This window comes from Melospiza georgiana, chromosome 28, assembly GCF_028018845.1.
Source record: "Melospiza georgiana isolate bMelGeo1 chromosome 28, bMelGeo1.pri, whole genome shotgun sequence".
Lineage (NCBI taxonomy): Eukaryota > Metazoa > Chordata > Aves > Passeriformes > Passerellidae > Melospiza > Melospiza georgiana.
In genome coordinates, this window is record NC_080457.1 from 5454299 (window position 1) to 5479783 (window position 25485).

Consider the following 25485-nt stretch of genomic DNA (forward strand, 5'->3'; position numbering starts at 1 on the left):
AAGCGCTCGGTGGGCAGCGACCCGCAGGGAGCTCCTGGGCCGGGGGGAACCTCCCGGCCATGCGGGACCTGCCGGATACACCGAGACCTGCGGGACCCTCCGGAACCTGCCGGACACACCGGGACCTGCCGGACACAGCGGGACCCACTGGACTCTCCAGAATTTGCCGGACATACCGAGACCTGACGGACACACGGGGACCCTCCGGGACCGCTGCGACCCCGGAGCGCTCCGGGCACGGCGGGCAAAGGCGCAGCGAGCGGCGGGGCCGGGAGGGGACACGGAGCGGAACCGGCACCAACCAAGAGTCCCTTAAAGCGACATCAGTCAGGGGTGCCCTTGGACCGACACGAACGGGGAACAGGGACCGGGACCAATACGAGCCGGGGATACCTCGGACCGAGAGGAGCCGCAGGCACGGAACAGAACCGACACCAACTGGGAGTCTCTTGGTCCGACACGAACCGGGAACAGAACCGACATGACCCAGAGGTCTTAGACCGACACGAACCGGGGACACGGACTAGAACCGACACCAGCCAGGGATCTCTTGGACCGACACGAACCGGGAACAGAACCAACACGACCTAGGGGTCTTGGATCGACACAAATCAGGGGAACGGACCACAACCGATACTACCCCAAGGCTCTTGGACCGACTCGAACCAAGGACACGGACAGAACCGACACTACCCAAGGCTTGGACCGACATCAACCGGGACCAGAATGGACACGAGCCAGGGCTCTTGGACCGACATGACCCGGGACCAGACCGACACGACCCAGGGGATCCCGGACAGGAGCCGAGAGCAGGGGATGCTCCCGGCGCGCACTCACCGCGGAGAAGTTGTGCGGGCCGCAGAGCTCGCCGCGGTACTTGCAGGACAGCAGCATGTCCTCCAGCTGGTGGCCCAGGCGGTCCATGAAGTCGGCGCTGATGCCCTCGTAGTGGCGGGGCGGCAGAAAGAGGCGGAAATCGGCCAGTTTGGCGAACCAGCGCAGCCGCGCCTCGTCGGCGCGCAGCAGCTCGGTGAGCAGCGGCCGCGCGGTGCGGTTGGGCAGCAGCAGCCCCAGCCAGTGCCCCGCGTAGTACAGGTCGCCCTTGGAGAGGCGAGGGAAGCGCAGCGGGTTGTTGTTGCACAGCGTGACGGCGGGGAAGGGCAGCTGGCGGCTCCACTCGGTGCGCACGCGGGTGTGCGAGGGGAAGGCGAGCCAGTGCAGCAGGCGGTCGGAGGACCAGGCCAGCAGCAGCCCCAGCGCCGTGCAGAAGGCGAGCACCCAGAGCGCCCGGCGCGCCGGCGCCGCCCGCGCCGAGCACATGAGGCGCAGCCCGTGCAGCCGAGTGCGCAGCGCCGGCGCCCGGCGCCCCCGCGCCATGGGCGCTCCCCTCCTCCTCCTCCTCCTCCTGCCGCTCGTCCTCCTGCGGGCCGGGCTCAGGGCGAGCAGCGCCGCGCCATCCCCGGGCCCCCCGCCGGCTGCGGCCCCGAGCGGCGGGGGCAGCGCCCGCGGGCGGCCCGCGGCCCCGAGCTGCGCGGCGGGCGGCAGTTCCGGCAGCGCGGCATGCCGGGCCCGGGGCCACCGGGGCCACCGGCGCCGCCCGCACCGCCCGCCCCTGTCCCTGTGGCTGCCCCTGTCCCTGCCCGGCCGCGCCGCTCACATCCCGCGCTGCCGCGCCCCGCCCGACACCGGCACCGGCACCGACCGAGCCCCGCCGCGACCCTGCCGGGCTCCGAGCCCGCGGACCCCGGGACCCCGGCGGGGAGAGCGCTGCGGGACCCCCGCGCTACCCCCGGCCCGCGCCCGCCCGCCCCGCGCCGCGCCCGCCCCGCGCTGCCATCGCCGAGCGCTCCGCCGGGCGCGCCCCGGCCAAGGGCTGCGAGCAGCAGGAGGAGGAGGATAAGGAGGAGGAAGAGCGGGACGAAGCTTGCCGAGGTGCCAGTCCCGGCCGCTCGGCGCTCGGGAGGCGGAGGGAGCGATGCTCGGCGCCGATCGCGCTGCTGCTTTCCCGGAGTAGCCCCCCGCTCCTCCTCCTCCTTCTCCTCCTCCTCCTCCGCCCCCCGTTATCCCCCGGCTGCCGCCGGCCCCGGCCCCCCCGCTGCCTCCTCCCTCCTCCGGCAGGAGTTTGTTTTTCTGCTTTTCAGCAGCCCCGGGGGAGAACATAATATCAAGGAAAGCCGGGGGTAACGGAGGCGAGGCTTGCAGCGGGCTCCGTGCGGCCGCTGCGATCCGGGGAGGGGGGATGGACTGCGGGGGGCTCCGGGCTCGCTGCTCCCCGCGCCTCGGCTCCATGGAGCGGACGGGAAAGGAACAAACGCGTTCCGGGAAGCATCGCCCCCGCCCCTCGCTGCCCCTCACCCCGAGCCTGAGGAGCCCTTCGGGGTCAGGGGCTCCTCCTGCCCTGATCGGACCACCAAAAGCCCCTTTCCCTTAACACCCCGTGCGACGGGAATAACTCGGGATGTGGATTGGCATCTCCTCGGCATTGCTGAGCTCGGATCTCTGCAAGCGGCTGCCGTTACCTTCATTTTGCTTTCAAACAGTACAGAGAAACATTCCTCTAATTGTGTCCAATTAAGCCGTAAGTGCCGGTAACTGCTCCGAATCCCCTCTGATATATTTTTTTTTTCTCCCTCGGAATTAATTTTCCCTGTGCATTTGGAGCCGTATATTTTTACCCAATAGATGGAGTCGTTACAGCCTGCTTCTCTCCAGCCTCTCCCGGCGAGTTGCTTTTTTTATTGTGCCAAAGCTGCGAACGTGCAGCAGCCGCGGCTCGGGGGGCAGCCGGCCCCAAATCCCGCTCCTTGTCCTAAAACCCGGGGGGAAAACGGGACCGAGAGGCTGAGCCTGAGCCCTGCAGGGCGGGGGCGGCGGCAGCAGCACAAACATTGCCTGAGCTCAGCCAGGTGCCCTCAGATAACTCGGCTGCTTTTTCCCCAGCTCGTGTCCATGCTCGGGAGCATTTTCCTGTTTTTTAGCAGTGCTCGTGAGCAGCGAATCCTTCCCATCAGCCCAGCACCGGCCGTGACCTTTCAGAACCGAGTTCCCGTCTCCATGCCAGCAGCATCTCTGGCAGCTCCAGGGAGCCTCTCCTGCCGTTTTCCCGGCGGATCCCGGCTCGTTTTTCCCCGCCGCCTGTTGAAAGCACTGGGAGTTTTTCCCCTTGGCTCCCTCTCAGGATAACCAGCATCCCAAGTGCTTCCCCACCAGGTGGGCCGGGGCTGTTTTATTCATGATTTATTGCCACAAACGCAAGGAAATAAAAGGTGCTCGACCATGAACATCCTCCCGAGTTCCCTCCCTCTCCACGTTCAGCCCTGTGGCACAGCTTTCTCTGGCAGGCAAAGCCCAGCCCTGCACTGGCCTCACTTTCAGCTCTTTCTCTTCTCCAAAACGTTTTTCTTTGGGGTTTTTTTTTTTTTTTTTTTTTGGTTTTTTGGAGTTTTTTTGGGCAGATGCAGCCTGGCAAAAGCGGCTTGTGAAGGAAAGAGCAGCAGCTTTGCACGGGAAGCAGCTTTTCCTGAAATCCACTCCAAATGATCCACTCATATCTCCTTGATTTATTAGAGGGAAGCAATTTTTCTAAATTAGCTGGCAAAGGGCGGTGGGATGGCCAAGGCCAACTGGAGCTGGAATCCAAAAGGTTCCCCACAAAAACATTCCAAAGCTAAACTAAACCTGAGGATGAAATTCCCAGGTATCACCTGGTGGGACATGGCCCAACCTCTGGAAATTCTCTCCACGTTTGCAGTTGTTTGGGAAAGCAGCTCATTCCCTGCATCTGAGCCCTGGGTGATTCCTCAGGCAGCCGCAGCAGCTCAAAGGCTGATTGGACCTAATTAAGTCCAATAAGAAATAATTGAGCTGATCCAGAAATATTGCTAATTAACCAACAAGTCACTTGAAAATTATGCCTTGAGCTGGGCAAGTTTCCTCCTTCTGGAGGAGAATGGATTGGGGATTCTGTAGTTTGACAAATTCAGTGAATTATTGTGGGGAATCCCACCATTCCCCACCCAAAACATCCCCTGGGTGCCCCTGAAAGGGCATAGGAAGACAAATTTTGGAAGTTGTTCCAAACAAAACCTTTGGCTTCTTTTGAAACTTAATTTTCACCTCAAACAGCGACCTGGATGAAGACAAAAAGGATTAAAGAAAAGCTTGAAATCCCCTGGAAAGGAAATTGGTTTTGTTCTGCTGGATAGTGTCAGTATTAGTATTAATATTTGTATTTATTAGTATTAGTATTTATCCTGGAAGGGATATTAGTATTTATTATTAGTAGTAGTATTTATTATTAGTAGTAGTATTTATTAGTATTTATCCTGGAAGGGAGCAAAGGGAGGCAGGATCCCCCTCCAAACTCCTCTCCCAGGTGATTTCAGCCCCCTTCCCTGGCCCTGTGTCCCTTGGAGCATCCCAGGGGATTTCTGGGATTTATTCCCTTGCTCTCCTGAGCAGTTCCTGCTGGAACTGAGCTCATGCTGAGTGAGCAGCAGATTTATCCTGGCTTTTATCCCTGTTTTTTTCCCCTGAGGTTGGCCCCAGGCATGGAGGAGCTCTGGGGTATCCTCTGCTCTGCTGAGCTTCTAGGGGCCAGAATCAGGGGGAGAAATTACAGGGCTGGGATCAAATGGGGCAGGATGGGGCTTGGATTTTGGGAAACAATTCCTCCCTGGGAGGGTGGGGAGGCCCTGGAATAGAATGCCCCTGGATCCCTGGAATGTCCCAGGCCAGGCTGGATGGAGCTTGGAGCAGTGGGAGGGGTCCCAGGGGTTGGGACTGGATGGGCTTTAAGGTCCCTCCCAACCCAACCATTCCAGGATTCCCTGATCAGCTTTCCTAGGCTGGATTTGGTGCTCCCAGAGCCTCTGGAATACAAAGATGGGGATTTTTGGCTCTCAGGTCCCCCTGGGCTGGGAATGGGATCCCTTTGCCAGCACAGAGCCATCTCCAGGGGCAGGAGCAGAGCCTGGCCCCACTGGGCACAGCTGGATGTGAGCTGGATGTGCCCATCCTGCAGAGCCCTGCCTGGGCTGGGCTGGACTTTTGGGACATGGGGATGGATGTGACCCCACAGCTCTTGGGGACAGGTGTGACCCCAGAGCCCCTCCTGGGACAGGTGTGACCCCAGAGCCCCCCCAGAACAGATGTGACCCCACAGGATCTGGGGACAGGTGTGACCCCACATCCCAGGGTGTCGGGGCAAAATGAGCCTCAAACCTGTTCTGCAGCTCCCAAACCTTCGGCAAGAACTCCCTGCTCTGCCCAGCCCTGCAGAACCAATTCCTGCTGGAGGCACAAAGGCACAAAACATTGGAAATTGGGGTTTCCATGGAAGCCACGGCTCGGCCCTAAAGCCAGCCCTGCTGCCTCAGAGCCCAGAGATGTGACAGCCCCACCCTGGGCTGCAGAACTTGGGGAGCCCCACAAACATCCAAGGGGGGGCTGCTGTTGTTTTCCTTGGCTTTGTTTCATTTTTCATGCAAATAAATTAAATAAATGCTTGGGCTTCCAGCTGGGAAGTTCTCCCAAGGAATGGAGGGGATTTTGGGGGCTGCAGGGGTTTGGGGCTGTTTTTTTTGAGTGCAGGCAGGTGAAATATTCCATCCATCCCAAAATGTTGGGAGCACATAAATAGTGCCAGGATTTCTGCATCTGCTGCTTCACCCCAGCAGCACCAGAGGAGTAAAAACGTTGGGATTTCACAACCCTGCTCCAAAACAAAACAAAAGATAAAAAATAGGGAAATTTTGGATATTTCATTTTCTTGTGTGTGTTTAAAGGAAAAAACCTGGGAGAGATCAAACAAATGCCCAAGTGTGGTGTGGCTGCTCCTTTGGGAATTACACTGGGAATCCCAGCCTGGGTAAGGGAAATAAAGTGGGATTTTCCAGGCTTGCACAGAAGGATCCATTGGGAAGATTTCAGGAGCCAGATCTTGGCTGGGCTGTGGACCCTGCCTGTGGGGGTCCCTGATCCAAAAGGATCCCTGCACATCCCAAAGGATTTAATTCTCATTCCTCTCAGCTTTTGGAGGGGACACGGGGCTGATCCAGGGGTTTAATTTGGGATCAGCTGTGGATTGAAGGTCCTGTCCTGTGCCACACATGGACTGGTGTGACCCCACAGCCCTTGGGGACAGTTGTAACACCACAGGGCTGCTGAATTGCCTTTAATTAGCAGGGTCTGATTTAATTGGTATTCCTGGCCTTCCTTAAAGCAATAAAAGGCTAATCCATAAATAAATGTGTTTATAGACATAGATATTTAAATACCTCCTTCTTTTCCTTCTGCAGGTAGGGAAGAGGAAGGATTTGGATCTATTTTAAGCTCACAGCTGGCATCCTCCCAATTATCTCCTTTTCTCCCCCCCCATTTTCCATTTCACTGCTGAAGAAGTGAGGGGAGGAGATGAAACAAATGGAAACACCTCTGGATTTGGGAAGGATGGATTTGTACAGGAATTCTTGGGAGCAAATGAAACACCCAAGTTCTCGTGGCCTCTTCCTATCAAATTCATCAGGAATGGGGCACCCTGGACCTGCCAGGGAACAGATGTTACCCCACAGGCTCTGGGGACAGATGGATTTTGGGAAACAATCTGGGCCCAGCCCGGCTCTGCTCCAGGGCTCTCTGTGGATTTTAGTGGCCCTAGGGCTGGCCAGCAGCCTCCCTCCATCTATGGGGACCCCCAAAACTCTGAGCAGAGATTAAAAAAATGTCATGGAATGGTTTGGGTTGGTTTGGGATCTTAATTTTCCCCCCCAGTGGCACCCCTGGCCCGGGGCACTGCCAGGGGTGCAGGGGCAGCCCCAGCTGCTCTGGGAATTCCATCCCAGCCCCTCCCCACCCTCACAGGGAAGGAGTTTTCCATATTTGCAACCAAAATCTCCCCTCTGTGAGTGGGATCCATTCCCCCTTGCCCTGTCCAGGTCCCACCCCACAGGCCCTGTGCAGCTTTTGGGGCCCAGGACAGGCCCAGGGCCCTCAGGATCCTGCAGGGCCTTTGGATGGGCTTGGCAAACCTACAAGAGGGACTGGAGGAGCGATGGGAACATCAAATCAGGGAATCCTGGAATGGTTTGGGTTGGGAGGGGACCTTAAACCCACCCAGTGCCACCCCTGCCATGGCAGGGGCACCTTCCCCTGTCCCAGGGGCTTCAAACCCCAGTGTCCAACCTGGCCCGGGGCACTGCCAGGGGTGCAGGGGCAGCCCCAGCTGCTCTGGGAATTCCATCCCAGCCCCTGCCTGCCCTCGCAGGGAAGGATTTTTCCATATTTTCAACCAGAATCCCCCGTCTGTCAGTGGGATCCATTCCCCCTTGCTCTGTCACTGCAGGTCCCACCCACAGGCCCTGTGCAGCTTTTGGGGCTCAGGACAGGCCCAGGGCCCTCAGGATCCTGCAGGGCCTTTGTATGGGCCTTGCCTCCAGGAGGGACTGCAGCAGTGATGGTGACATCAAATATTAGCATCAAATCAATGTTAGCATCAAATCAGGGAATCCTGGAATGGTTTGGGTGGGAAGGGACCTTAAACCCACCCAGTGCCACCCCTGCCATGGCAGGGACACCTCCCACTGTCCCAGGTCCTCCAAGCCCTGTCCAACCTGGCCTTGGACACTGCCAGGGATCCAGGGACAGCCACAGCTGCTCTGGGAATTCCATCCCAGCCCTGGCCCACCCTCCCAGGGAGGAATTCCCTCCCAATATCCCATCTCTGCCATTCCCTGTGTCCTGTCTCTCAATCCCAGGGGACAATGCAGGGACACAGCCACGTGAGGTGCTTGGTGTCCCGTCCCTGAGCTTTTGGGGCACTTCCCCCCTTCCCTGGCCCTGCTGGATTTATCCTGGATCCAGGCAGACCAAGGGGAAAGGGAAAAGAACAGCTTTGAAAGGAGCCCTGACATGTGCAGGGAAAGGGAAATCCATGGGACACATCCAGAGGCTGGGAAATGAATCCCGCTTCAGGAAGACAATGAAGATTTGAGTATTGAATATTGAGTACTGAGTATTGACTATTGAATATTGACTATTGCCTATAGACTATTGAATATTGAATATTGAGTATTGCATATTGAGTATTGAATATTTAATATTATCTGTTTTCTGGCTCTCAGACACACGGATTATTCCAATTTTTCCCCTGAGCCTCTGAAGTTCAGAGCCTGGGGGTTTTCTGTTCCTGTTTATTCTCCTTTTCCTTTTCCCCAGTTCCTGAAGGGCTGGAATTGGCTGGCAGCTCCTGGCTGGGAGCTCCTCTTTTGGCTGCTGAGGGGCTGCAGGGAGGGGTGATGCTCTCCCGCTTCCCTTGGCACTTCAGTCACACTCCAAGGCTCCACGGCTGGCACCACTGGAGATGTTCTGTTTTAATTAAAGAGGAATCTCGGGATGGAAAAACTTCCTGAGCCCATTTTGCTGTTCAAACCTGGCTTGCTCAAGTCTTTGGTCCTGAGATGTGGATGGAGCTGATCCATATGGGATTGGGTACCTCCTACACATTTATATGGGATTGGGCATCACCTTCATTAGGGTTGGGTATCACCTACACTTTTATTTGGGATTAGGCATCACCTACAGCTTCCTTTGGGATTTAGGCACCTCCTGCACCTTCATTTAAGATTAGGCAGGACCTACACCTGCACCATCACCTCTGGATGTGGCAGTGAGCTGTGACAGGGGGAAATGTGGGAGGGAATTCCCATCCTCCCTGTCCTGGGGAATTGTTCTGGATACCCCATGGGAATAAGCCTGGAGTGGGCTGGAGGCTCCTCTGCACCTGCCCTGACCCCAGATTTCACATTCCCAAGGGGAGCAGCACCTGGAAAGGAGGAGGCTGGAGCTTCCCAGCCTGTGGGTCACCTTGGGACACCCTGGAGGGCCGTGCTCAATGTTCCATGTCCTGCCCTGTACCTGGAGAGACAATTCCCTGCTAATTCCGCCCCCCCCTTCCTGAACCTTTTTCCCTCCCTTTAAATTCACTGGACCTGGCAAATCCAGAGGAATACTGCTCTGTGTTTGGAGAGGATGGAAAATTCTCTCTCTCAGGGAGTTTGGCCTCCAAACCAAGTTCAGGGAGAAATTCCTTAAGTTGAGGTTTGTTCCTTGTCATTCCAAGGGATTTGAGGGCTCTCCTGGCAGGAGGAGAAAAGGGGAAAAGCCCTTTATTCTCAAACCTGGAGATGTTTCCAGGTGGGAAAAAGGAAAAAACCCTTTCTTCTCAAATCTGGAGATGTTTCCAATCCAAGAGGCTGCCACATCCCTGCTCCTATGGCAGCAGGAGGGAAGTGGGAAAATGAGGTTTCAGATCCTGAAGGATTAAAGGAAGGGTCACCTCCACACCAGCCTCTGATCCCACAGCACCAGGATCATGCTTGGAAGTTCTTTTGTTCCCTGAATCTGCTGGAAAACAAATGTGGAACTCCTGGGCCGGACTGGAGTCTCCACTTGGAGGTTTGGGCTGGAATTTTTGGGATTGAACAGCCCTGGAGTGGTCCCTGGGTCAGCCCCAGAACTGCCACTGAAACCTCCTCATTCGCAAATCCTGGGATTTGTGGCACAGGAATTACAGGGAAATTTGCTGCTGCAGAAATTCCCATTTAGGGGTTGGAGTGATTGGCCCAGTGTCACAGATTGCAAGGCAAGATGGATTCTATTTACCATCTGTATGGCAGTTGTCTTCTGTTCAGTGGGCAGATTTCCTTATCTCTTCCACAGCTGGGGAAACACCTGCTGATAACAGCTATTGAGTGTCCCTGCATGGCTGATAAGAGCTACAGCATCCCATGGGGAGATGTGAGCCCAGAGGGAGGAGCCAAGCATTCCTACCCGGATATAATCTGGAGATTCTGGAACCAAAGCACAGCTTCTCCACTGGATTTCCCAGAGGAACAGCAGCTGCCTCTTCCACTGGATCCTCAGAGGCAGAGACTGCACCTTTCTCCAGGATCCTGCTCCAGCAGAACCACCCCTGACACTGCAGGAGGGCTGAGCCACAATTCCAATGGCACTGCTGCCAACACCCTGACCCACAGGGTGTCAGGTTGGGTTCTGACTCTGTCAGTGCTGTTCTAGTGCACTGCATTGTTTATTTCATCCTTTTATTTTCTTCCCTAATAAAGAGCTGTTATTTCCTGCTCCCATATTTTTTGCCCTTAATTTCAAATTTACAACAATTCAGAGGGAGGGAGTTTGCATTTTCCATTTCAGGGGACGCTCCTGCCTTCCTCAGCAGACACCTGGCTTTCCAAACCGAGACATCCCATGTGGGGAATGGTGGAATCCTGGAATGGTTTGGGTTGGGGGGGACCCTAAAGCCCCTCCTGTTCCCAGCCTGGGAACCCCTCCGACCATCCCAGGGTGCTCCAACCTCTCCAAGCCGGCCTGGGACATGGCCAGGGATGGAGCAGCAGGGCTGGAGATGATTCCAGAGGTGGCACCCAGAGCTGAGGGCTGTCGGGACAGGAGGGGCCCTGTCACCATGATACATCCTGAAAAATCCTCTTTGCCCAGGATTTTCTCCTGGGAAGCTGAGAAGCCTCAGAGAGGAATGAAAACAATAATTATCTGATTGCTGCTCCTGTTTGCTGCTTTGAAATGTGGCTTGGACATTGTTACCAACAGGTGAATGTTTGATTGGTTCCATGTGAATTGTTTTTAATTAATGACCAATCACAGTCCAGCTGTGTTGGACTCTGAGTCAGTGACAAGTTTTTTATTATTCATTCTTGTTAAGCCTTCTGATGTATCCTTTCTCTTTCTTTATAATAGCATTTTTAAATATATCATAAAATTAAAATTAAATTAAATTAAAATAAATCAGCTTTCCTAAAATTCATAAAATTAAATCAATCACCCTTCTGAGAATATGGGGTCAAATTCTTATCTCTCGCCTTGTCCTGGGGACCCTCACAACATCACAGGACCCCAAGGTTTGGGTTGTTCCCGTCCCAGCTCATCCTTGCCAAGCACGGGGCTCACCTTGGAGGAAATCAATTAATGCAATTACTGTAAAAACCCCTGCAGCACCTGTGGGATGAGGCTGGAAGCACAAACATGACCTGACGCTGCTCCCTGTGAGCTCCCAGACTCTGCAGAAACGGGGAAGAATCCAGAGCTCCTCCTGAGGGAAGCAGCCCCTTTCTGCTCACAGCAAAACCTCCCCCTCTCTGTCAAAAAAAGCTTCAATTCCTGTCAAAAATCCCTTCAAAGGATCCAATCTGACAGCCCCAAAGCTGCTCCAGTTCCTTGCAGATTCTGTGGGAATGCTGCCAGTGATCCCAGCAGGGCTCAGTCAGGCCACCTCCAGTGTGGGATCCCAGGTGGCTGCAAACTCCACACACCAGAGAATTTGGGAATTTTTACCCCCTTCCTGTGGAATTTTTACCCTCCAGGGCTGGAGGCTGCAGGGTGGGTGCTGAAGGTCTGTCCCACTGCTGTCCCTGTCACCTCAGGCCCAGGGGCATCCACAGGGATCTGGGGAAGCAGGACAGACTGGGAGCAGAGCAGGTAAGTGCCACCTGAGGAGCTGCCAAACTGAAAGGATCCAACAAATTTTCCTTTGGCAGCCTAATGGTGACAGCAGTTGTGTGGGAAGATTAATGGAGAAAAGGTTGGATAAAATAGAAGCTCCATCCTGAAGTTTTTCAGCTGCTTTTTTGCAGTTATGTAATTGTAAATGACATTGATTTTTATAAAAACCCACAAACAACAGCAGGAAATTTGGAATGTTTCGGGCTGGATTCTGCTCCTGCTGCCAGCAGAGGAAATCTGGGGTTTTCTTGGATTTCAGGGCAGTTTCAGGCTGGTTTTTCAGGGATGAGGAGCAGGACTTGGCTCTTGGTAGCCTTGGAATGGCACTGGAGCTGTGCAGGGAGCAGAGCAGGGGCTGAGCTGGCACAGTCAGGGAATTGTCTGGGTTTGTATCTGGCCAAAATTCCCTGTACAGGCTGTTCCTGGATAGCCAGCACCAGCAGGGACCAGGATTGCTCCTGGTATGGGCTCTGTTCCAGCCTGGGTGATCCCTGTGACCTCCAGGTGCCTCTGGAAAGGCCCCCCTGCCCTTCCTGAGAAGCTTTGGGGGTTCCTGGCTCCCATCCCGTGGATCCAGAGCTGGGACCAAGGTTAAACCCAGGGATGAGTTTTTAGGGGAATGGTGAGATTTGGTCCAAGGTTGGACTCTGTGACCTTTCCCAGCCTCAGTGACCCTGGGGTGGCACCTGCAGGAGCAGCAGGACATTCCCAGTCCCATTTCCATTTCTAGTCCCATTTCCATTCCTATTCCCAGTCCTATCCCCATTTCCATTCCCAGTCCATCCAGCCTGGCGGGACCTGGGATCACCCTCAGGGCTCCTGGGCTCATAGGACTCTGCTCACTCTGCTCAATCCCTGTTGGATCTGCCCCTGGGACACAGGGAAAGGGAAGACACTGGGAAAAAAATGGGAAATGATTCCTCAGTGTGCCTCAGTTTCCCCAGGTACAGCAGGAGCATTCCAGGCCCAGGCTGGGACAACGTTCAGGATCTGGCTCAGGTCAGTCCTGGCCTCTCTCCTGCCAGGACCCAGCCCCTGGGAGCTGCTCCCTCTCCCTTTCCAGTCCTCAGGACTTTCATAGAATCATGGAGTGGTTTGGGTGGAAGGGACCTCAAAGCCCACCCAGAGCCACCCCTGCCATGGCAGGGACACCTTCCCTGTCCCAGGCTGCTCCAACCCATCCAGTCTGGCCTTGGGCACTGCCAGGGATCCAGGGCACCTTTCCCATCTCAATTCCCTCCCAATACCACACCAAAATCTGCCCTTTTTACCCTTTTAATGCTTCCCTGCATTCTCCAGCCTTTGGCTCCTCTGATGCCTGGCAAAGATTTATTATTATTATTATTCCAAAACGCTGCTCTTTTCCTTCATGGAATCCCATGGGAAGGCAAAAGGAAGGGAGCTCCCGGGTGGGAAAAGCCCTGGAGGAACAAAACTGCAGCAGGAAAACATTCCTCCCTCCAGGAGGGATGTTTGGAGTGGCTCTGCCCTGGCACAAAGACCTTGTCAGGATTTGTTTCCTGAGTGTTCCTGGGGATGTTTGAATCCATTCCCTCCCCACTCTGAGGAAAAGGGCTTTGTTCCAGGTGTAGAAGGCACCAGGATGACATTTCCTGGTCTCTTTTGTTCCCTCTCTTTATTTTCCCCCCAAATATTGGATACACCAATAGTCAGAACTCCTCTCTCCCCCTCTCTCCTCCTTTCCCAGCCCTTGGATGTGGCTGGGTGAGCACATGGAGCTTCCCTGAGCCGTGGGTAATGGGCTGGATGATTCTCCACGATTTTCTCCAAGAGTTTTCCCTTCCCAAGGCTATCTCCTCTCTGGAGTTGATATTTTAAAACAATTTCCCTGGAGGTGAAAAAGCTCCCTGGAGAATTGAGAAAGCTTGACTGGAAATGCTCCCATCAAACCCTTCCTGCTCCCTGCTTTTGGGCAGCTCCCTCCTGCTGGAATTTGAGGCTTTTAGCAACTTCTCAGTGTGGTTTTTTTTTATTTTTATTTTTTTAATTTAGTCCTTTATTTTGGGAACAAGATGCTTTAAGGAAGGATTTGTTCCCATGCCCAGCTGTAAAATCTGGGAATGAAGGGAGAATTTGCTCCTGTGTTCATATACCAGTGTAAAATCTGGGAATGAAGGGAGGATTTGATTCCATGATCTTGTACCAGGTGTAAAATCTGGGAATGGAGGATTTGGCCCCATGTTCCCATGCTCAGCTGTAAAATCTGGAATGAGGGGAGGATTTCTGTACCACCTGTAAAATCTGGGAATGAAGGGAGGATTTGTTCCCATACCCAGCTGTAAAATCTGGGAATGAAGGGAGGATTTGCTCCCATACCCAGCTGTAAAATCTGGGAATGAAGGGAGGATTTGCCCCTGTGTTCCAGCTCTAAAATCTGGGAATGAAGGGAGGATTTGTTCCCATACCCAGCTGTAAAATCTGGGAATGAAGGGAGGATTTGGCTCTGTGTTCCTGTACCAGCTGGAAAATGTGAGAATGAAGGGAGGATTTCTGTACCAGCTGTAAAATCTGGGAATGAAGGGAGGATTTGCCCCTGTGTTCCCATACCCATCTGTAACATCTGGGAATGAAGGGAGGATTTGCTCCCATGTTCCTGTACCTGGTGTAAAATCTGGGAATGGAGGATTTGGCCCTGTGTTCCCATGCCCAGCTGTAAAATCTGGAATGAAGAGAGGATTTGCCCCCTGTTCTTGTACCAGTGTAAAATCTGGGAATGAAGGGAGGATTTGTTCCCATGCCCAGCTGTAAATCTGGGAATGAGGGAGGATTTATCCTTGTGTTCCTGTACCAGGTGTAAATCTGGGAATGAAGGGAGGATTTGGCCCTGTGTTCCTGTACCAGCTGGAAAATCTGGGAATGAAGGGAGGATTCCTGTACCAGCTGTAAATCTGGGAATGAAGAGAGGATTTGCTCCATGCCCAGCTGTAAATCTGGGAATGAAGGGAGGATTCGCCCCTGTGTTCTTGTATCAGCTGTAAAATCTGGGAATGAAGGGAGGATTCGCCCCTGTGTTCCTCTACTATAAAATTTGGGAATGAAGGGAGGATTTGCACCTGTGTTCTTGTATCAGCTGTAAAATCTGGGAATGAAGGGAGGATTCGCCCCTGTGTTCCTCTACTATAAAATTTGGGAATGAAGGGAGGATTCGTGTACCAGCTGTAAATCTGGGAATGAACATGTTCCCATCTCCCCTTTGCCACCATCAATTCCCCGGTGCCAGGAGCTGATGGGAGTCAGGAGGCTCCAGATAAGTGGGAATCAGAGCTGGGAATCTGCCAGGCCATGGATCACCCTCCAGAACTCCCCCTCAATGCTCCCACTAAAAGCAGAATCCTTTCTTTTCCCTGCAGCATCTCCCGCCCTCCCATCTGTCTGGGGACACCTGGGTGTGCCACAGCTGGGACAGGACACACAGAAAAGTTTTATTTTTATTATTTTCTAGTCTCCTTTGAGATACACAACCACCTTAGCCCTTCTTTTTAGGATTCTCCTGCTTTTGTTCCACTTCAATGAATGTCTCTAATTGTGGTATTTTCTGATAAATCCATTTGCCAGGATTTTTCTCCTGAGAAGCCTCAAAAAAGAAATGTAAACAATAATTATCTGATTGCTTGGAATGTGCTCTGGAGGTTGCTCACCAACAGATGCATCTTTGATTGGTTCCATGTGAATTGTTTTTAAATAATGACCCATCCCAGTCCAGCTGTGTCAGGACTCTGGCCTGTCACGGGTTTTTATTATTCATTCTTGTTTAGCTTTCTGATGTACATGTATGCTTTCTTTTTTTTAGTATAGTTTTAATATGATATGATATGATATGATATGATATGATATGATATGATATGATATGATATGATATGATATGATAATCATCCTTTTGAGAACTTGGAGTCAATTCTCATCTCTCACCTCGTCCCAGGACCCACAACAACACCCCAATAATTAATAAACACATCTAATTGCATTCTATACCCTGCATATGATCTTAACTAATGAGAAATCATGGGATAGAGTATTCTTCTCTTTTTTCTAAAGTTCTTTTGCATAACATGATGCATCAAAAATCTCTGAGAAATGAAGACGTTACTGTGATGCTTAACCTCATACTGAATGGAAACCTGGTTTGAAATCTCAGAATTTCCCAGAATTTCCAGTGATTTCCAAACTCTTCATTAAAAGCTGAGTTTATACTCTTACTCATGTGTCTGAGAACTTACATTATAATGTGTGGGTTTAAACCTTGTGCCTGTGGCCACTGAAATCCCCTCAATCCCCTCCTCCCTGGGGTGTTCTCCATGACAATGGAGCTCTTTTTCCCTTTGAGATCCCATTGTGCACTGACTCCCCGGGGAGCTGTTCCTGCAATAATGGCACAGGACAAATAATCTGATATATTTCCCTGGAATAATGGCCTAGGACAAATAATGTGATTTATTTCCCTTTGCCATTCCTGCTGGGGATAATAGCAACACCTGGTGCTGAGCTTGGAAACAGGAGGAGGAATTCCACATTGATCCTGGAGCCAAGCTGAGGGGAAAGTGGTACAGAAAGCTTTTATGGGACACATGGGTTTGTTCTCCACGAGGGCTTGTGCAGCTTTGGGGCTGGGATGTCACCAGTTCCTTGGGACCTTGCAGTTCCTTTGGGTTACAAATGATGGGGTCCCAGCCTGGTTTGGGTGGGAAGGGGCTTTAAGGACCCAGTGCCACCCCTGCCATGGCAGGGACACCTTCCACTGTCCCAGGGTGCCCCAAGCCCCACTGTCCAACCTGGCCTGGGACATTCCAGGGATCCAGGGGCAGCCCCAGCTGCTCTGGGAATTCCACCCCAGCCCCATCCTGAGCAGTCACTGAGTTCATTTAAATGAAATAAAATGGATAAAATTCCATCCTTCAGCTGGAACTTTGTGCTCTGGCAATGGGGACTGGGGCACTGAAGCACCTGAGTGCTGCAGAGCTGCCTCTGCTCTCCCTGCAGCAGCTGCTGGGGAGGGGGAGCTGTCAGCTCCAGCCCTTCCCTGCAGCCACTTCAGTTGGATAAATGACATTTTTAGTGAGAAAGCTGAATCCAAACATCCTCAGTTGGCAGGGGCTGGAATTTCATTTGCCAAATCTCACTCTGACTGTGGAAATTCTGTGTTTCAGGAGGGTTTTCCAATGGCCAGGCCTGCAGGGCCTTTGGGGTGGGGGAGTTTTTGGGGGTCAGGATTTGGGCTGAGGAGGAGAAATGGGGTGCAGATGTGAAGGTGAGGGCAGGCACAGCTGGATGTGGGACCAGACACTCCTGGGATTGCAGGAGCCAGCATCTCATCCCAGCCTGGCCCAGGAGAAGATCTCAGGGATGGGATGGGATGGGATGGGATGGGATGGGATGGGATGGGATGGGATGGGATGGGATTGGGGCTCTGGGGTGGAGTGAGTTTAATTCTGTCTGGATTGACCAAAATCTGACTTTATTGGGTAAATCCAGCCACACAAAGCCCCTGAGCTGGGTCTGCCAAGCTAAAATCCAGCAGGGAGTTCCAGGAGCCATCCCAAATCCTGCTGCAGCAGTGCAGGACTGGGGACTGGGATTTGCTGATGGTCTCAGATCAGGCTTGGGAAGTGACAGTGACATTTCAGGGGGACAGCTCAGCAGACAGGGACTGGGTGTGGGTGGCTCATCCCAGCTCTCCATCCACCACCTCTGGTCCCAACCCTTGGAACTGACCCTGAGGAGACCCAGCAGGAACAGGCACCCCTCAGATGGAGCTCAGGGATTACCCCCAGAGAGGAGGAATAAGCTCCTGACAGCCCAGATCCCACAGCACCCACTGGAACCCCCCTGTCACGCACTTCCCAGGCACTCAGCACCATCCTGATCCATGGGGATGGATCCCAAATCCTTTTTCCAAGATCAAGAGCATCTTTTGGCAACCTTGGAGCAGCTGGGGCTGCCCCTGGATCCCTGGCAGTGTCCAAGGCCAGGAGGGACACTGGGGCTTGGAGCACCCTGGGACAGTGGGAGGTGTCCCTGCCATGGCAGGGGTGGCACTGGGTGGGTTTAAGGTCCCTCTAACCCAAACCATTCCATGATGTTCTCATCTCCCATTACCCACTACACAGAATCCTGGAATATCCTGAGCTGGAAAGGACCCCCAGGATCATCCAGCTCCTGTTCCTGCCCAGACTCCTCAACAATCTCACCCTGGGCATCCCTGGCAGTGCTGTCCAAACCCTCCTGGAGCTCTGGGACCATTCCCTGGGGAGCCGGGGCAGTGCCAGCACCTCTGGGGAAGAGCCTTTCCCTGATCTCCATCCCAAATCCCCTGGCCCAGTTCCAGCCATTCCCTGGGTCCTGTCCCTGCTCACAAGGACAAGGATGTCACCTCGTTATAGGGAATTTCCTTGTGGTTGTGAAATGTTGGACACAACCCATGTGAGAGCTGGAGGAAAAACTCAGAAGAAAAGTGACACTGAAATCAGGCAGAGAGAAACTCCTGACACAGTTTTGGGTATGGAAAGCAGAAACTCCTTAGGACAGCACCAGGACTTCCTGACCTCAGCAAGAACTGTCTGGGTCTTCCCCCTCTAACAAACACCCAAGGCCTGAGAACCAGCCCTGAGAAAAAGCAGAGCCAAGACAGCAAATCCTCTTTCCCTGAGCTATGCCTGTGCCCACCCGGGGCAGGCAGGAATCTGAAATCAGAGTAAGATCTGAACAAAACTCCACCAGAACTCCCCAGAGCTGAGGAGTGGAAAGGATGGATGGAGACCCAAAGCCAACCTCCTGTTCCTATACCCAGAGCATTCACATGGCAGCTTCGTCCAGGGTTGTGAGATGTGGCTGGGTGTGTGTTCTGTTATCATCTGTCAGAGCTGGGGCAGTTCTCTGCTGTTCTTTGGGCATTTTCTTTACCTCTTTCACAGCCAATCCTCCCTCCAGGAGATCTCTCCTGTTCATGGGCCATTAATGATTAATTATCCTCTGTCCATGGCCAGTGAGTGTCCCTGCATGGCTGATCAAATTCCACCATCCCATGGGGAGATGCTCCACCCAGGGGAGGAGCCAAGCATTCCTACCTGGATACAATCTGGGATTTGAAACATTCCTACCTGGATACAATCTTAGGTTTCAAACATTCCTACCTGGATACAATCTGAGATTTCAAACATTCCTACCTGGATACAATCTGAGGTTTCAAACATTCCTATCTGGATCCAGTCTGAGCTTTGGGACACCACAGCAGCCTTTGCCCACTGCATTGCCAGAGGAGCAGCTTTCTGCTGCCCTGCATGGCCAGAGGGAGCCCAGGCCCATCTGCAGCAGCCCTGGAGCTGCAGAGGAAAACTCCCCCCTTGTGCAGGATCCCTGCTGCAGCAGAGCCACAGCTGGCACTGCAGGAGGGCTGAGCCCCCATGGCATGGGGCTGGGACACCACCCTGACACACAGTGTGCCAGCTCCTATTCTCACTCTGGCAGTGTTGTTTCATATTGCTGAATTTTTATTTTATTTTTATTTCCCCTAATAAAGAACTGTTATTATATGAATTATATCTATCTATCTATCTATCTATCTATCTATCTATCTATCTATCTATCTATTTATCTATCTATCTATCTATCTATCTATCTATCTATCTATTTATAATATGTTATATTATATATATACTATTATATATATGAAATGTCTAGGGCTTCAGTGATGCCTAGGGCTGTTAGGGCTGTTACGATCAGGGCAGTTATTTTAATGGAAAGTGGTATGGTTGTTGGAGGGTTTTTTTGGGGATGATAAATGAGGTGATGAGGAATCCTGCCAGGATGCTTCCTAGTGCAAGGCGAGTAATTGGAGAGGTTACTGCGCTCCCATATCTTTGCCTGAGAGCCCCTTCATTTCACAATTATAATAATTCAGAAGTAGGGGGTTTACATTTTCTATTTCAAGGAAGGCTCCTGCCTTCCTCAGCAGACACCTGGCTTTTCAAACCAAGACAAGCTTCCAGGAAATTCTCCTGGTTTTCTTTAGCTCTGCACAGAAGCCCTGCTTAGGTCTGTCTTGAGCAGGATCCCAGGATTCCAGCAGCATTCCAGAGGTACTCCAGGCTTTGCAGTTCTGTTCCCCACTGCCCACGGGGGGATTTCCTGGGGATTTTCCAGGCAGGGCAGGATTCAAAGTCTGTACTCTGTAATTACTTTTAGTTGTTGCCTTCTCCTTTGTTGTAATTCGCCTGCTAATTATCGTCACCGGATTTTAACTCACTTGTTCCCATTAATCTTAAATTAATTACCAGGGAGTCCAGACTCCTTTAACACCAGGGTTGTTTTGCTTTTAATCACAGGTTTTGTGGCTCAGTGCTGCTGTGGCAGAAACAGCCATGGAAAGTCTCTGCAGAGGGGATTTTGGATGGACAGGAGCAGGGAATGCCTCCAGTGCCAGAGGGAAGGGATGGATGGGATTTTGGGAGGGAATCCTTGCATGGGAGGGTGGGGAGGAATTCCCAGAGCAGCTGTGGCTGCCCCTGGATCCCTGGCAGTGCCCAAGGCCAGGCTGGAGCAGTCTGGAACAGTGGGAGGTGTCCCTGCCCATGGGTGGCACTGGGTGATTCCTGAGGCCCCTTCCAACCTGGCACATTCCAGGATTTTGGGATGGTGTTGGAAGAGCAGCCAGCCCTGAGGTGTCAGTGGGAGAAACCCCCAACATTTAATGGATCTGCAGCCTGGGGTGGGAATGATTCCCAAGGCTCCATGAGAAGCTATCCCATTCCTGTCAGCTGTTCCTGCCAGTATTCCTGGAGAAGGGATTTCTGGAATCCCTGTTTGCCAGGGCTCTGAAGCTTTCAGGCTGCCTTGGTGCCCCTTTTGTTGTCACCTTTGGCTGAGCCTTCCCTCGGGAGACAATTTCACCAAACCCGTGTCAATCCCAGTGTCTGTGTCACTGTGTCACTGTGGCTGTGTCACTGTGTCACTGGAGCTGTGTCTCTGTATCACTGTGTCTGTCACTGTGTCACTGTGTGTGTGTCACTGTGTCACTGTGTCACTGTGTCACTGTGTGTGTGTCACTGTGTCACTGTGTCACTGTGTCACTGTGTCACTGTGCCTGTCACTGTGTCACTGTGTCACTGTCCCCAGGGTAGTCCAGGTCCTGCTGGCACTGCCCTGGCCAAGGCAGGGCTGGAGATGCTCCCCAGGAGCTGCAGCCTCTGGCTGAGCAGAGCCAGGGCAGGCACTGCAGTGACACAGGGTCAGGCTCACCTTGTCCCTGGACTGTTCCCTCTATCCCAAGGGTTTCATGTCCCCAACCCTCCTCACTTGGGGTCACATCAGGTCCCACAACATTTGCAAGGAAACCCAGGGTGGACTTTGGTGACACTGAAACCCAGAGGGACACTTTGAGTGACATTGAGACCCCCGGGACATTTTGGGTGACATTGAAACCCAGAGGGGCACTTTGGGTGACATTGAAACCCAGAGGGACACTTTGGGTGACATTGAGACCCCAGGGACATTTTGGGTGACACTGAAACCCAGGGTAGGGTGGATGACATTAAACCCTCAGGGTGAAATTGGGTGACATTGAAATCCAGGGACTCTTTGGGTGACATTGAAACCCAGGCTGAGGTTGGGTCAGAGATTCCAGGGCCATGGGGCTTTCAGGGCCACAGAGATTTCAGGGCCTTGGAGATTTCAGGGTCACAGGTTTGGAGCTTCCATCTCCCTCCCAACCTCACCCAGCCCAGGATTCTCAGCCTTCCCCTGCAGCTGCTTGGGGTTGGTTTTCCCAATCTCAGGGAAGGTTTTGGAGCTTCCCTTCCTGAGGACCAGCTCAGGTTCTGCCATCCCAGTCACTCCAAGCCCTGTCTCCCCATCCCTGCTGTCCCCTGGTGGCTTTGGCAGCCCCTGGGGCTCTGTGCCCACCCCAGGGCCAGGCCCTGCCTCTGGGGGTGACCTTGGCTCAGGCAGAGGCTCTGCCTGCAGTTCCCAAGGAGGAATTAATAAATCCATCTCCACACTGAGCCAATTAGGGAGCAGGGCTGGCAGAGCCTGGCTGTCCTCATTCCCTGCAATGGGACCTTCCTCAGCTCCTGAATGTGATGGGAATATTCCAGCCTGGGAGCCTAAAAATAACCCTCAGGAACGATCCAGCATGCAGATATGGCTCCTTGTAAATCCAAGATTTAACCCCCTCAGTGCATCCAGGTCTCCAAGAAGGAGCAGACTGGGAGAAGGTTCCTTGTCACCATGACAATATATAATTGTATCCTTTACAATATATAATGTATCCTTTCTCTTTCTTTTGTACAGTTTTAGTATAGCATTAACATATGATATGATGATATGATATGATTGATATGATATGATATGATATGATATGATATGATATGATATGATATGATATGATATGATATGTCTCCGGGCGACAACAGATAGAACAAGAGGACACAGTCTCAAGCTGCATCAAGGGAGATGAAAGTTAGAATTAAGAAGGAAGTGTTTTACAGAAAGAGTGGTCAGATACTGGAATCATCTACCCAGTGAGGTGGTGGAGTCATCACCCCTCGAAGAGTTCAAAAAAAGACTGGATGTGGCACTTGCTGCCATGATCTAGTTGAATTGTTAGAACATGGGTTGGACTTGATGATCTTACAGGTCTCTTCCAGCCTTGAATTTCTGTGATTCTGTGATTCTGTGTGATATAATATAATATAATATAATATAATATAATATAATATAATATAATAGGCTAATAGCCTTCTGAGAACATGGAGTCAAATTCTCATCTCTCACCTCCTCCTGGGGACCCTCACAAACACAACAGTTGCTCCTCTCAGTCATGGAGGAACAGGATGGGTTTGGTTTGTTCTGTGTCTGCCAGGTCCCTCAAGGGGATCCACCCCAGGGGTGTCACAGACATCTTTTATGAAAAAGCTTTTCTTTAAGATTTTTTCTCCTGAGAAGCTGAGAAGCCTCAGGAACAAAATGTAAACAATGGTTATCTGCTGCTGTGGAATGCAACAGGTGCATCTAGGATTGGTCTCATGTGGTTGTTTCTAATTAAGGGCCAATCACAGTCAGCTGGCTCAGAGCCACAAGCTTTTGTTATCATTCTTTCTTTTTCTATTCTTAGCCAGCCTTCTGATGAAATCCTTTTTTCTATTCTTTTAGTATAGTTTTAATATAATATATATCATAAAATAATAAATCAAGCCTTTTGAAACATGGAGTCAGATCCTCCTCTCTTCCCTCATCCTCAGTCCCCATGTTAACACCGTCACACCCAGGGGTTGATCCCAGCCTGGTTTGCAGGAGAAAGGCTGGAGGCTGTGCTGGGACAATGCAGCAAAATTCCTTTGTGGGCCCTTGATCCCCAGTTTGTCTCTGAGACATTCCCTCCAGGAGCTCTCCAGGAGGGAGGGATGAGCTCTGAGGCCAAGAGAAGTGACAAAGGTGACACCTGGCTGGTGCCAGCAGTCTCTGTTGGTGACTCCTGCATTGTCTGAGTTAAACAAGGATTCACCTCCACCCAGCCTGTCCCGAGGCTGAAATTCCAGCTGCAGCACAGAGGGCACAGGAATCACCTTTTGCTGCTGTGCCCTCTGAGCAACCTAAGCTGCCTGGGGCCCTGCCAGGGCTGCTCTCACCCTGGGGACACACAGACAGTCCCAAATGTGCCCTGGGAGCAGCTGGCAGGGACCAGGGAGCCAAACCCTCTGCCATGGGCTGGGCAGGGCCAAGGACCATCTCCAGCCCTCCTGGGACAATGCTGGCCCTGGAGTTTGCTTTGCTGGACATTCAGGGCAGTCAGTGCCCCTGCCATGCCCCTGGGCTCTGTTTGGTGTGCCAGCACTGTTCCAAGAGCAAGGGAAGCATCTGGACGTTTTCCCATGGGATTGTCTCAGTCTGGGCAGCCTGAGCGTCCCCCAAGAGCTCCCCTGGGGCAGCACAATCTGCTAAACCCCAACATTTTGGGGTTCTTTGTCCTAAATCCCTGCCCTGACAAACCCAGGGCCTTCAGGGGCTGGAGACCAGGCTGGCTCTGAAATATTTCCTGGGCATCCAGGATGGAATGCCACATCTCATGGAGGGTTCCTGGCAGCCCAGGGAGCACCAGGACCTCCCAGGAATGAGCCAGGAGAAGGGAATCTCCCCCAGGCTCACAGGAAGAATTCCTGCTTTCCCTCCAAGCTCTCTCTGATCCATAAAGAAAATCAATTCCCAAAGCAACCCTGGGAGCAGAGCCTGCAGGGAGGGAGAGGAGGAGGAGGAGGAGGAGGAGGAGGAGGAGGAGGAGGAGGAGGAGGAGAAGGAGGAGGAGGAGAAGGAGAAGGAGAAGGAGAAGGAGAAGGAGAAGGAGAAGGAGAAGGAGAAGGAGAAGGAGAAGGAGAAGGAGAAGGAGAAGGAGAAGGAGAAGGAGAAGGAGAAGGAGAAGGAGAAGGAGGAGAAGGAAGAGGAGGAGGGAAGGAGAAGGCACAGAGTTGCTCTGGATGGGCTTTGCTGCCAACACTGGGACTAAAGGACCTGCAAAGATCAGAGCCTGGAACACAAACAAATGAATAATAAATGCAGATTCTGAGGTGTCTCTGATGTGGAGGGAGCACATCCCTGGATGGACACAGGGAGGAGAGACAGGGGGCAGAGCCCTGCAGAAATGGCTTTTCCCAGTAAAGGAAATGGCTTTTCCCAGTAAAGGAAATGGCTTTTCCCTGTAAAGGCAGCAGGGGAGGCTGCAGCTGCTGCTCCCTGCATCCAGCACCCCAAAGAAAACACCTCCTGCAATAAAAATCAGCCCTGAGTGTTGCTGGGTGTGCTGGGAGGCAGAGCAGGAGCATTTCCCACACCAGGACGGGGAAAAGCAGGCATGGAAATTCCTGAAAAATTGAATTCCTCACATCAGATGGGTTTGCTTTGTCTGGACATGGATCCATTGTGGAATTCCATCCTCCAGCTCTTCTGACAAGGGAATTAGAACATCCCAAAAACTTCCACTGCCTTTCCCCAGCAGGCAGGGTCTCCATGGCTCTTCCTGGAGCGTTTCCAGCTGGGAATTAGGAATGCAATTGGCCAGAGGAGGAGCCAATTTGTTGAGATTCTCAATTGCTCCAGAATCCCAGAGCAGGCTGGGTTGGAAGGACCTTAAGAGTGATCCAGTGTCACTGATATATTTTCTGAAAAATCCTTTTGCCAGGATTTTTTCTCCTGAGAAGCTGGGAAGCTTCATCTTCTCCCTGTTTTGCTGCTTTGGGATGTGATTTGGAGAATTGTTTACCCAGCATGTGAATTGTTTTTAATTAATGGCCAATCACAGGTCCAGCTGTTTTGGGATTCTGGTCAGTCACAAGATTTTATTATTCATTCCTTTCAAGCCTTCTGATGTCTCCTTTCTATACTTTTTGTATAGTCTTAGTATATAATTTTCTTTTAATATAATATATATAATAAAATATTAAATCAGCCTTCTGAAGAATCTTATATATTGATATATATTATATCAAGATCTTATATATTCTATAAAATATTTTATTATATATATTATATTATATTATATTATATTATATTATATTATATTATATTATATTATATTATATTATATTATATTATATTATATTATATTATATTATATGAAATCTTCACAAATGGAGTGAAGATTCTCATCTCTTCCCTCATCCTGGGGACCCTCAAACACCACCACAACCCAGTGCCACCCCTGCCATGGCAGGGACAGCTTCCACTGTCCCAGGGTGCTCCAAGCCCCATCCAACCTGGACTTGGGCACTGCCAGGGATCCAGGGGCAGCCCCAGCTGCTCTGGGAATTCTATTCCAGGGCCTGCTCACCCTCCCAGGGAGGAATTCCTTCCCAATTTCCCATCCAAGCCTTCCCTCCTTCACCGCAGGGACATGCCACCTTGTCCTTTGTCCCTCACATTTTTTTCTGCCATATTAAAATACGAGAATCT

At 52.2% G+C, this 25485-nt stretch overlaps 1 protein-coding gene across 2 annotated transcripts in view; it reads right to left on the reverse strand.

Annotated features, from left to right (window-relative positions):
• Window positions 1-25485, reverse strand: part of LOC131094354 (acid-sensing ion channel 2) — a 499734-nt gene that overhangs the window by 89566 nt on the left and 384683 nt on the right. The window contains exon 1 of one of the 2 annotated variants that reach the window (XM_058041966.1): window positions 838-1392. The exons of the other annotated variant lie outside the window; for it this stretch is intronic. Coding sequence (XP_057897949.1) covers window positions 838-1377 — 540 coding nt within the window. The 5' untranslated portion in view covers window positions 1378-1392. Of the gene's footprint in view, window positions 1-837; window positions 1393-25485 lie in introns of those variants that run through there. 2 annotated transcript variants of the gene reach the window in all.